Raw genomic sequence first — 13,849 nt, forward strand, 5'->3', positions numbered from 1 at the left:
GACAATAACAAGAAACGCCCTGTAACTCAGAAACAAATGAAGATAGCAAATATCTGATTTGACAGTCGAGTTTGCCATGAAAATCGAGCTCGAGAACGTCGTGTTAGATTTATCATATCTTTAGTAGTTTCTGAAATACCCTGAATTCCCATCGAAAATGGACCAGCCTGTACAATAAACATATTATGTGTATACATATACATACATATAAGCCAAAAGAGTACACCTGTAACCCCAGGTTCACACTGACGAGAACAGTGTGAACTTTGTTTGCTAATAGTTTATTAATCCTAAAAATTACCAACTTAATAGACAAGCTTGTTAATAATCATTTAGTTAGATTACGTAGGTAGTCCCTGATGTTTTGGAAACTATATTTTTTCTCTACAGTACGCTGCAAAATCATTTCCATTGAGTAATTAACGCAAATCATGCTTTGTGATAATTAAATTGAGTCGTTTACATGTAGGCCGGGTCGTCCTTTGGATGCGTTTTCGTCCGAATTGAATTCGTCAGAAATCGGATAAGATAACTATTTTCCAAAAGATAATCATCCATATTATTAACAATTATAATATGCTGATTTGATAAATCAGTCTGTACGACTGATTTCTGCAAAGCAAAAACTTGTCCAGTGGACGATACCACATGGGCGAAATGACAAAATTATCAGTCCGATTTCTGATGAAAATAATTCGGACGAAAATGAATCCAAAAGACGAACGGCCGACATTTAAAAGTAATTTGAAATTGTATATTTAAAACAAAAGATAAATGAATACTGCAGTGAAAATGAAATTTCTTTAACACCACCAATAAAGATGCTGGAAAATTGCTCCATTAAACTTAAAAAACAAACTCTTTGAAATTTATTTTGTTAAAATAAGATTTTCATTCCAAGAAAGTTAAAACTTATCAATAATTTTCTTATTAAAACCTCTAATAATAATTACTCTACAACAGAGGTATAAGATTTACATAGTTCTTTTCAAATATTAGGTACAATTATTTATTTCTGTATTATGTATGTTGTATTAGTATTAGTAATGGGAATAATGAGTGATTGTCGAACTAATGATTTATGTATTGCATAAAAATTAATGGTTCGAAGGATTTTGGATCAGCTTTTTTAGTAAAAATGCACTGTCTCAGTAGTCGGCCTCCTCACAGTACAAATAATACACTACTCCAAGTGAAAATACTTGATATTAAATAGTTTATTTCCAAATAAAAAATTTGAAATTTTAGGGGTTTTAAATTTATTATTTATTAAATGTTATTCAAAGAGTTATATTGACATAAAACATTTTTTGTACAACTAATATTTATTGTAAATAATTTTAATTTGTTATATACAACGTAATAATAAGTTACCAAAATTATTTTAGTGAAGCGGTAATATGTTTGAAGTAGTGTATATTTTTTTAAAATTTTAAAATGGTAAATGTATTACTGTCCGCAAAGAACTGAATAAATTAATTTATAAAAATAGGACAAGAAATTATTTTTACAATGACCAAACCCTGTAAAATATTCATTTTTTTTATTCGCGTTAAAACCTACATAATTTTCATCATCATAAATGAAAATACATTACAGATTATTGTTTAACCATGCAAATTCGTTCCCCAAATGTCAAATCTCTACTCAAAATTTGTTTGTCATTAACAATAACAATTAACACGAACTAACGACACCCTATACAATGATTCAGTCATAATATCATTAATTTAGCTCGTATTCGGAAGGCCTAATAAAGAGGAAAATCGAAAAAAAAATTACGCGACCTTTTAACAAACAAATTAGCCCTTAACTCCCGTTAATTCGGCGCCCTACTCCACAACAGGGAACGTGCCGGTGGGCTATAGATCGTTCGAACGTTGAAGCGAGACAATTGATTTACCCAGTCGTCTTGAATTTTGCAATTGGTTTCAAAATCAAAGTCCAGCGGATCCTCATTTTTATTAACAAAGTGCTATGGACGGAGGAGTGAGTGATTATTACTACTATTTGAAAAGCAATAAGTCACACAATAAGGTATACGGACTACAAACTGAATAATTGATTGAACATAATACTAAAAACTCATTCATTTATAAAACATAGTGAAAACTGTTTATTTGTTGTCGCTTACTGCGGATTAAAAACGCATTAAGTGCTAGGTTAATGACCGAATATTACGGTAGCTCAAGATAAACGATAAACCTTTGTAGGTCAGCGGTCAGGAGCGGTCCGAAACGGGGTTAAAAATGATTTGAAAATATTTTTTTTAGGGTAAATATGCATTTTAAATTTTTTTAACGGCGTATTTGTATTCTACTTATTTTCCCCTATCTTCCCTTAAAATTAATGACATTATGACAGAATTACGCTGTATATGTTTAATGTTGTTAAATATGTTTAAATAAGAAAACGCACTGCACTGCATAATAAAGGAACATGCCCAATGCAGCGACGCCTGTTGTTTAAAAGAACAAATAACAAGCATACTCAAAACTACCGTCTTGGGTGGGGACACAATATAAATTTAACAATTTTATTTTCAAATTTCAAATAGCGTCAAAGTTATTGCGATGGAAGAAGTCCTCTTCTTAACTTATCTGTTACCTAATTCTAGCCTATCTATTAACTATAACAATTACCTACTGCAATACTGAATTATTTTTCTATTAAAAAGACTGGCTAGGTTGTCTGAATAGTAGGTAACTATTTTCTGATACATCATGAGGATATTACTTTTAGTATATTTTTTTATTTAATATTAAACATGATTTATCAAATCAAGTTTTTATATGTTTAAACAACACAGGTATTAAAAACGTACAATTTATCTTAGATAATTTTAAAAGTTTGAACGTGGCAACGCTGCAGCATTATCTGAAAGAAAATTAAATTTTGTATCCGACTCTGGAAATTAACTTTTTGACTAATCTGAGCTAAACCGCAGTCTAATTAACTTTGATTGATACGGAATTCAATCAAATTCTTCAATTCTTCAGTGAAATAAGTAGTACCTACTATAAGTACATAAATACAATATATAAAGTGGAATATTTGTTTTACTGCAAACGCAAATCTTACTCAAAAAAGATAATGTTCTTCATTTTAATAAATAATATAACACGAAAATATCAAAATATTTTCTTAGACTATATAATATTTCAAAATCTATATTATCAGCATGATCCGATCAATCGCGTTGCATCAGTACGGTCTTGAGATATAATTATAAATATTAGGAATTGCCACACAAACAATTATTTATTTTTAAGCAAGATTCATACAAATAGAGAAAGCAGTAAACGGGGAAGATAGAGAACTTTCTCCTTCTAATTTTTAAGTACACATAAATTACTTCCAGCATTGCATAAAACAAGACATAATAAAATTCAAGGAACTGATGCAAGAACTCATTTGTATAAGATATATTTATATTTAGAACAAGTGTGTAGGTATGAAGGTAAAATTTCCTCATTTATATATTTGTGACAGCAATTTATGTAACATGTTACGTTCATAATACATTCAGCTAGTAACGTTATTTTTTAGATTATTAAAACGAAGTAGTAATACATGACATGTATAATTTATTGTATAATACCATCATCCATAGTGTCCATATAATTTTACCGTCATAAGTCTTCGTACTGTTATACAATATTATTGTTATACAGTGTGTTTGGAAAAGTTGGTACAAAATTTAAAGAGGTGAAAGTAGAGCCAAAAATAGTAAAAAAAATTTCTATAAACATTAGTCCACCGGAACATAGTTACCGAGGTATGGCCTCCAAAGGGGTCTTATCATTTGGATTTTTTAAAATAACTTTCTTTCTGATTAAGATAATGGAATGAAAATTGTAGGTAATACTCATACTATAAGGGTCTTTAACTATCATAAGTTTCATCAAAATCGGTTATTAATAAGGATAGTTTTCTAACTACTCTTAACATAAATTTTTCGAATTTGTTTTATTCCTTTGAATTATCAAGCAAATAATATTATTTTTTAACGAATTAGACTTTTTTGAAGAAAAAATGTCTACTTTTTTTCCGAATTCTGCGTAGTTTAGTCAGAAATAATTATTTTGTAAATAATGTATGGCTCAGAACAATAGCTTTTTTTGACATTTTCAGATAGTAGGCATCTTTCATGGTGACAGTTTCGTTGTAATGATACTAATGATTGTCACCATGGAGACTACACAAGGAACCCGAACTCCATGTAAACAAAAATCTTACAAAAATAAGAGGGCGCTAGTGTTCCATATGTATCGTTAAATTATTTTCGAAAGTTTTTATTTAAAAACAAATTGTAATAATTATTGACTTGACTTTTAGTTTTTAGGTTAGTATACCTCCCCGATATATTTACTAAACTCATTATAAAATAAAATTGGTTATTTGCTTACTTCACTCGTATTTATTATGCTACATTCACTTGGGACATATGGAACACTAGCGGCACCCCAACTTCTGCCATTTCTTCGACAAATTTTGTCAATTTTCCCGTATGAGTTCGTGCTCCTTGTCTAGTCTCCCTGATTGTCACTTTCGCGTGCTATCATTTAAATTCTTACGTTTCAAGGTGACATCTGTCCTAGAAGTCTACCAACAAGCCTATGCAATTTGTTGTCCAATATAAACTTGTGACATGATGACATGACTATTTTTAGTTAAAACGTCTAAGGAAGGTAATTTGTTACTGACCAATAATGATAATGTAGTTGACTGATGTTTTTGGCGCAGAGGGTTAGTTCTTTTTTTTTTTCTTGATACGGAACCTGTGTGCTGTCCTGCAGAACTATTTGAAACATCTAACTGGTAATCATTCATCTTTATCATGAGTTGTAATCTTTGTGCTTGACTTTGCATTTCATTCGATTTTTTACAACCATGTGATATTATTTGCTTGATAATAATTCAAAGGAATAAAAAAAAAATCTGTTAAGGGTAGTTAGAAAACTATCCTTATTAATAACTGATTTTGATAAAACTTAAGATAGTTAAAGACCCTTATGGTATAATTATTACCTACTATTTTCATTTCATTATCTTACAGAAAAGACCTAAATTGTAGAAATTGTAGAAATATTAAGTAGCAGTGACATTTAAGATAAGGTATTCTGTATAAGGTTGCGTTTTTAGAAAGACTGCAAATATACACATAAAGTGTTACCAATGAAGTAGGTATGTATAAAAGAAAAATTTCGATTAATTGATATTTGAAAAAAATTGACTTTCCCGATAGAGATTTATTTTATATTCTCATTAAAAAAAATGTATAATTTCAGTAGAGACTTTAAAATCAATAAAAGATGAAAAAATATAAAGTATTATTCCAAAAATGAGCTAAGTAAAAAATTCTACAAACAATATTGTATAGTTTTCTATCAAAGAAAATTTAGTCAAAAAAAATATCTTAAATAGCGAAAAGAAGGTTTCTTATTTATCAAAAACTATTAAATTTGGACTATGTTATAATGCGTCCTATAAAAAACCTGAGTTATTATTATGATTATTGATCGCGCACCAAAGGCGTGCGGTGCGGATCATCAACATAAAATAAAGTGAACAATGATTATATGATTTATGTCATTGTATTGTTGTAAAATACGTAAATTGTTTTACGCATCGTTGCCATCGGTTCCACAATCTGGATGGGAACCGTTATAGATCGCATCATCAGGTATGTTTCTGCCCTTGTTTCAGTGAAACTTATTACTGATGTAATATTTGCATAATTAAATAATCTATTTCCAAGCTGGTTCAACATGGTAATTTCTACTCGGGGTTGTATTTATTCCAGTAGGAATGAAAAGTTTTATTATTTACTATATCAAATGGTAGCTTACATGCAATCATTATGAAGATTAAATCAAACATAAATTCAGTCTTCTGGTTTTCGCCAGTTTCTTTGTACGTGTGTGTTGTGTACTGTTTAATACTTGTTATTTTATATTTATTAATATTTATTTTAAACGTTTTTATACATATGCAAATATGTATATACTGAATTACATTATTGTTTATATTTTTTTAGTAAAAGTATTGTTCGATATTTAACTTTCCCCATGACCACATACACTTGAAATAACACGTGTTGAGTGCCGCTTTGTTGGTCAAATGTACTAGTGATAAAGCTGTAATACTGACCTGAGTACATAATTTATTACTCCTTGCTTTTTTATTAATTCATTATTAATTTATTACAAAAAAAATAAAATATCAAACATTTAAACGAAGGGACCAGCATAAATAGGTATTTTTAGAACTCATTATTTTCTTTACTTTCATAATATTCTTTTCTATTCCAAAAAATATTTCTGTTTTGTTTTCCACCTGAATAGTTTTTATATGATAATATACAGTGTGGTAAAAAAGTTCTGCATAAAATTCATATTTTCGTTAAACAATTTTTTTTTCGAAAAACGGTAAGACCCGTCGATTTTTATTTGATCCAGGGCACCTTGTTATGTGGAAAAATTTTTTTTTCGATAATCCACTTACGGCAGCGATGACATAATTTTTTTTTTAAATGACAACGCATATTTTTTTCGTTCGAAATTGATGACAGTGATAATTATCTAAACAACGGTGTGAAAATTTCGATGTCTTACATAACAATTTTCACACCGTTGTTTAGATAATTATCACTGTCATCAATTTCGAACGAAAAAAATATGCGTTGTCATTTAAAAAAAAAATTATGTCATCGCTGCCGTAAGTGGATTATCGAAAAAAAAATTTTCCACATAACAAGGTGCCCTGGATCAAATAAAAATCGACGGGTCTCACCGTTTTTCGAAAAAAAAATTGTTTAACGAAAATATTAATTTTATGCAGAACTTTTTTACCACGCTGTATAATACTAATATAGACACTTTAAATTTGTTTTTTGTAGTCATTATAGTATGAATTGTTTGCTGTTTTTTAGCACTAACTACGCTCAACTAATTACACACAATTATGCATCAAAGGACAACTAAAATCGTAAAAGAAATTGTTCGATTACAGGGAAATCGGCCCGCATGTCTGACGGCGCCAATGGCTAGCGGACCGATTGTGACAGCTCTAATGATTATGATTTCAAATACTTAAATAAAAATATATAGGCTGTGTTATAAAAAAAAAAAAACTTCATCGCCATGCTTCAATACTGTATCATCCTGTATATTTGAATACACTTTTAAAATTTAATTTTCAACTTTATTTTGAATCTCAAATATCGCAATTTACTACACTAATAATGTTTTTTTTAACCATGTCCGTATGTACATATTCGTATTCTCATGTGTTTTCAAGTCTTACTGGGAGTGGTAAAGATATATCCCAGTAAGTTACGTAATATGTTGCTGTATACATCAGTAACTTGCAGACAGCTTGAAGGTAAAAGTATTGTTCCTCATTCTCGTTTGTGTGTCAATGCTTTATATAACAAGTTACGTTTTATTGTATCATGCCGTAGGTAATTCCACGGTTATATAACAGCACAAAAAGGAATACAGTTCAAAGAGTAGGTATTTATATAAAATATTTTTATTTAATCTTATTAAAATATTAATAATATCTAAGTATGTACACAAATAAACAAAATTTTAAGTGCGATAATAAAGGTGTAGTTATCTAGATTTAAAACAGACTATGACTTATTTGTATTTCAAATTTAATAAATAATTTACAATGAGCAATGACAAAATGTCACCGACCGATGGAACAGAATGTTATGTTTGACAGAAAGTTTTCTACATCTTTCATTTCTATAAAAATTGATATCCGGAACATAACCTTATAAATCCATAACAAACTCATAAGCAAGTGGCATAGGTAGTCATAAAATGTTTTCTTGATAAACTAAATGATTGATGCAGCGTTTACAAGTATTCTCAATTTAATATCTGCATTCTGGCTTTTTCTCATTTACTTTAAAAATAATCAGAAAGTGTAAATTAATACGGCATGCCAAGAGAAAGGGTGGTTTGAACTTGACTACAAGGTCGCAACCACGAACCAGGTAAGCTGAACTTGTCCTGCAAAATTTTGAGCCTGCCCTTACTTTTGAGTACGAATTCTTGGTTGAAAATAAATAGATTAGATTTATTTATTGGACATTCACCCAATTAGTTTATAATATATAAGAAAATGTTTTCCAATAGGTAACAAGAATTGAGAATTTAATTTTCCATAGAAAGAGCAGTTAAATCAACCTATTTTTTTTTTATAATATTTTGAATATCTAATAATTTTTTAAAAATTTCATCTAGTTAGCACGATTTATACAGGCATATGATGTAGTTGTAACAAAAAGTGTTAAGGAAAACGAATATGGCAGTCAGAAAACATAAAATGATATCATATCACATGTATGTCTACATATAATTTCCGATTTCTCTCTAATGAAACTGTAACTTATCGAAACATTTGTAGGAACTTTAATTGTTTTGACTGCATACATAAATATGTTTTTAATTCCCATCCGATTCAAATAACTTTAAAATTTTTTTGTGCTTCTTCACTTACGTGTTACAAATGTGGAATTTTTCTCAGCTCCTTCTGTAATCACAAATTTTACCATGCACAAAATGATACAACACAAACAAGACACAGAGTACATTTTTATTTTGAAAATATAAAACCTAGTAGTAACAACGACCTTTGAATTCAGACTAAATAAAATAATTTAGCCAATAGTCAAGTAAAGTCATGAAGAAAGTATTAAATACATTTTATGGGGGGGTTTTCAAAGGTAGGGACTTATGATATAGGTATTATTATTATTCCTCTTAACATTGCTGCTCATTTTGGAAGGGATAATATTCGGTAATATCCGTACAAGGGGATGATGTAATGGCAAATTTAGAATTAGGTATAGAGAGTGTTTTGTATTAAAGTCTTGGAGAAAATGTATACATGTTTTAATGCAATGCCCTATACAGGGTATAACACTATAACGTGTAAAAACTGAAACGTTTTAGTTATCCAAAGTTAGGAATATTTTTCTTATACAGGCTATCCCACGAGGAAGTGCACAAACCTTAAATAGATAATTCTAAGGAAAAATAAAAAAGTTTATATGTCAAAAACTTCTTTTTCGAACTATGGACCGTCAAACTTTTACAAATAGGAAACAATATTTTTAAATATTTTAAGAACATTCTGTAGAATATAATGGGAGCCACTTTTTCTCTTAGAAACACCAACTAGAATTAAATGCACTTATTCTGTTATGTTTTAACCCCTATAGTAAGGTAGTACAACCCCTCAGACCCCTTTGCTCAAGCTTGGGCAGAACCGTTTCCCAAAGGCTCAGGAAGACAGCGCAAATCTACGATGGTCGCCAATTCCCGTACCACATCGATCAGTTAAGGCCAGTACCACCAGGTAATCCGTCTCCACCTGAAATACAGGAAGATTAAGAAGAAGAAGACGAAGAAGGAGGAGAGTCATGAGGTCATCACAGTAATAATGACCACCGTCCTGGATTGCCGCCACATACATTCACCATCAACCATCTCTTCAAAATTTGCCTATTTTTCGGATATTCACAACAATTTTACAAAACGAGCCATATAACGCAGTTCCCACCGTAAAAGAAATATTAAAACACATAAAGTAATTCCGCTAAGGGCCAAATTATCAAAGCAAGTTTATATTACAATTAACTAACTAGAAGATTAAAATGTGCTGGCTTTCGTACGTTTTAATTAAAACAAATCACATTATAAGCTTATAGTTAGTTAACTGTAAGATAAACTTGCTTTGATAATTTCGTCCTAACATAAATAGAATTCACAAGCAAACTCAATTTTTCACTTTATAATATTTCTCGCGAGGCTCCGCAGATATCGCGATTGCCGCCAGATATAAGGAGATAAATTTTTCGCCCCTATTTTTCAAATTCACACCCCTAAATAACCCATATCAGTTTCAGACCTTCAACTACTCGGAGATGGCTGTACTCGCTGAGGACACAGTTTTTCTAGAACTAAACCGGACCATTAGGCCGCCTAGCGGAATCTACCCAGCCAGTGTGCGACCACCAATTCAAGTTTTCCGCGATTTAATAACCAGAGCACGGATGTCTGGCCAGAGTGTGTACTTGACCGAATCTCGAGCATTCGTACTGTATAGCAACCACTGCATTGCATGCACTGTTATATCGTCGTCTTAGAACCAGACTATTCTATGTCCATTTTTCTAAATATTACAGGAGCTAATTATGAAAGTATGAAAGCGTTGAAATCGAAAAGGTTTATGGTTTCTCGTGCAACTATATTTTTATAATGGATTCTGAAAAAAATATACAAATAAAAAATGTTGTGGACATAGAATAATTTATACTAAAACATATGTACATTCGCAAGTTACCATGCTTAATTGTATGTCCATTTGCCATTATTTTTAAAACCCAAAAATTAAACAATTTTATTAGAATACCTAATGATTATTATTGATATTTTAACACAAAGCAAAGATCCATATTTTACATAATACTACTAAACTGCCAATTTGTAAGGAGGTAACACAAAGATAAACAACTGAAATTTAAATCATTGTTTAAACAAAATCCACAAAAGCATTATTGTTTAAAACTTTTTAATTACGCATTTCCAAAACTGTGGGTCTACAGCAGAAAAATTATTTGTCAAAGATCTGATATGAAAACCTTTGTTTTTAGGAAGGTCAACTGGAGGAGGCTGAACTGCAGGAGCTGGAATGCCTTCTAAAAATGATTTACTATCTTTCAAAATGTTACTATATGTAAATTATTTACGCTAAACTTCATTTTATACTTCAAGGAGTTCACATTATTTTCATAAGAAATCTGGACTATGCTAGTATATGGAACATTACAGAGGAGCATATATTTTGATATATACATTTGAAGTCCAAAAATGTATCTTTTTACATCTGAATAAGTTTGTATGGCTTTTTACTTCTAGCATTTTTGATAGCAAATAGACCGTAATTTCCGTAAAAAACATTAAAAACAATATAATTCTTGTCATAACTTGCAGCCGCAATACAAAAGCTCTAAATAATATGTAATATTTGAGCCAATTTGTTCTACGTCCTCACATGATGTCAATTTCTTATACCTCATTGGACGAGAGGACATAGAATATTGTGGTCCGAATATTTATAAGGTTAAATGGACTTGGAATAAAAAGGCCAGTCTGTATTCAGAAAAGTACGTGACATAGGCGTACTTGGAATATATTGGCATATATGGTATTGGACATGGAACAATGTAATGACAAAATCTTCATTTAAGAAAAATATGGAGATAGAATAGTCTGGTTCTCAGGTAACGATATATTAAACATCTAAATATAGCATTATAAAATTGCTACGATATTTTGACAAAAAATCCATACAAATATATTTATTATACATATTTATCAAAATGTTGATGAATGGTACATTAGATTTATTGATTTTCAGATACAATTCTTTTTCGTTTGTCACGATATTCGAATGGTAAATATTGTGGTGGTTACAAACAAGTTTAAAATAAACTTTATGGAGTTACTCGTAATGGAGATTGATTCCCTCTGAAATGGAGCTGAGGCGTTACACCACTGTTCCAAATCGTCTGAAAAATTGTATATACGTTAACAGACAGAAAGTTTAAAAGGTTTGTTGAAATAAACCACAGCGAAATGCTAATGCTGCANAACCCAAAATATTTAGAAATCAACTTTTTTTGGAGGGTGAACGTCAGGGGTATAGTTTGCATCCGTTTAAATTCGTTTTAGGCTGAAAGAAAAAAATATTCGTATGGTTAGAGAAAAAGCATTTTTTTTAATTTTACAATGTTAATTCTAATCGTACAGGCATTTTTCTCATTAAGGTTCACCCCCAAAACAGACCCCCCCCCTAAACAGAAATGTTAACGAAAACGCCGAAACAGGTCAATTTAATTATCAATTTGTTTACATAAATCATATTTAACTCTCTTTGAGTAAATATGATTTTTTTATAAAAAAAAATATAGTTTTTCTGAAATAAAAAATAAGGATAGCAACAACCCCCAAACACGGAATCACTTCCGAAATATTTGTTTTTTATAATAAGTAATTTCCATTTTGTTTCGCTTCAAAATATTAATTAGAAACCCAGATATTTAGAAAAAACTGTTTAGGGGGCATACTTTAAGGTTGTATTTCACCCCGTAACTATGTTTTTCCGCCGATAAAAAACAGGTCAACTTAATTTTGTCAATTTGTTGACATAAATGATACTTTTAAATTTTTTTTGAGCAAATACAAATTTTTTATAAAAGTTTGCAAAAAAAACATTTTTTCCTCTATAAAAAATAAGGGTTGCAACCCCCACACACGGAATCACTTGTGAAACAAGGTTTTTTTTATAAGACGTAATTGCTATTTTGTTTCATTCCAAAATACTGATTAGAACCCGAGTTAACACGGAAATATTATTTTTGGAGGTGAACACGAGGGGTAGTTTGCATCCGTTTAAATCCGTTTTAAGCTAAATGAAAAAATTATTCGTATGGTTAGAGAAAAAGCCTTTTTATTTTTACAATGTTAATTCTAATCGTGCAGGCATTTTTCTCATGAAGGGGTTGTTAAACAAGAAATTTTAACGAAAAACCCGAAACAGGTCAATTCAGTTTTGTCAATTTGTTTACATAAATCATATTTTTAACTCTCTTTGAGTAAATATGAATTTTTTATAAAAAAATATAGTTTTTCTGAAATAAAAAATAAGGATAGCAACAACCCCCAAACACGGAATCACTTCCGAAATATTTGTTTTTTATAATAAGTAATTTCCATTTTGTTTCATTTCAAAATATTAATTAGAATCCCAGATATTTAAAACAGTTTTGAAAAAACTGTTTTGGGGGCATACTTTAAGGCTGTATTTCACCACGTAAATATGTTTTTCCGCCGATAAAAAACAGGTCAACTTAATTTTGTCAATTTGTTAACATAAATGATATATTTTAATTTTTTTGAGCAAATATAAATTTTTTATTAAAAAGTGCAAAAAAAACATTTTTTACGAAATAAAAAATAAGGGTTGCAACCCCCAAACACGGAATCACTTGTGAAACAATGTTTTTTTTTTATAAGAAGTAATTTCCATTTTGTTTCATTCCAAAATATTGATTAGAACCCGAGTTATCACGGAAATATTATTTTTGGGGCGAACACGAGGGGTGGTTTGTATCCGTTTAAATCCGTTTTAGGCTTAAAAGAAAAAAATTTTTGNAAAGTTGCAAGTGTCCAAAATGCGTCTTGGGTCAAACCACAACAATTAGAGCGTGAAATATCAATCCTAAGCAACACTAGAACTCACAATGGTAAACTTGGTAAGGGGAGATGGTAGGTTAACTCCACCGCAAGCTAGTCAGACCGAGCAAAATCCGTGTAATGACACCCTATGTCGGGCTATGAACGAGGAGTAGAATAGACAACCGTGGTTTGTGAGACAACAGACAACCAACCTAGGTACCTAAATCCGCGACAATGTGTATTACAAAGTTTTTGTATTCGAAGGTAAATGAAAAATGAAAAAAATATTTTGAATAAATACTTAGCTGCTATAATTAGGGTCAAGTGTGGTAAAAATAAGACAGCCAAATCTTTGGGGAAAAATGACACACTTCATTTGATCCCAAGATATAAACTTTCTTTCGATTTTATACATAAAGCTTTATATAGTAACTTCATACCAATGTTTTCACATAATTTATTTTAACATATTATTACAAATATGCAAGTTACTCACAATGAAAGAGTTGAACATTCTTTTATAGTCCAATTAAACAAGCCTTTAAATCGAAATTTTGTCAACTTGGCTGAATTTTGGATATGAGTTA

The 13,849-nt window shown here is 30.2% G+C and overlaps 1 protein-coding gene across 1 annotated transcript in view; it reads right to left on the minus strand.

Annotated features, from left to right (window-relative positions):
* LOC108912062 (circadian clock-controlled protein-like) overlaps positions 1-8,648 on the minus strand; it is a 38,962-nt gene extending 30,314 nt beyond the window's left edge. The window contains exon 1 of the mRNA XM_018717222.1: positions 8,518-8,648. Coding sequence (XP_018572738.1) covers positions 8,518-8,611 — 94 coding nt within the window. The 5' untranslated portion in view covers positions 8,612-8,648. The remainder of the gene's footprint in view (positions 1-8,517) is intronic.
* Positions 8,649-13,849: the final 5,201 nt, after the last annotated feature.

The sequence above is a fragment of the Anoplophora glabripennis genome, unplaced genomic scaffold (genome assembly GCF_000390285.2).
Source record: "Anoplophora glabripennis isolate ALB-LARVAE unplaced genomic scaffold, Agla_2.0 scaffold830, whole genome shotgun sequence".
Taxonomy (NCBI): Eukaryota; Metazoa; Arthropoda; class Insecta; order Coleoptera; family Cerambycidae; genus Anoplophora; species Anoplophora glabripennis.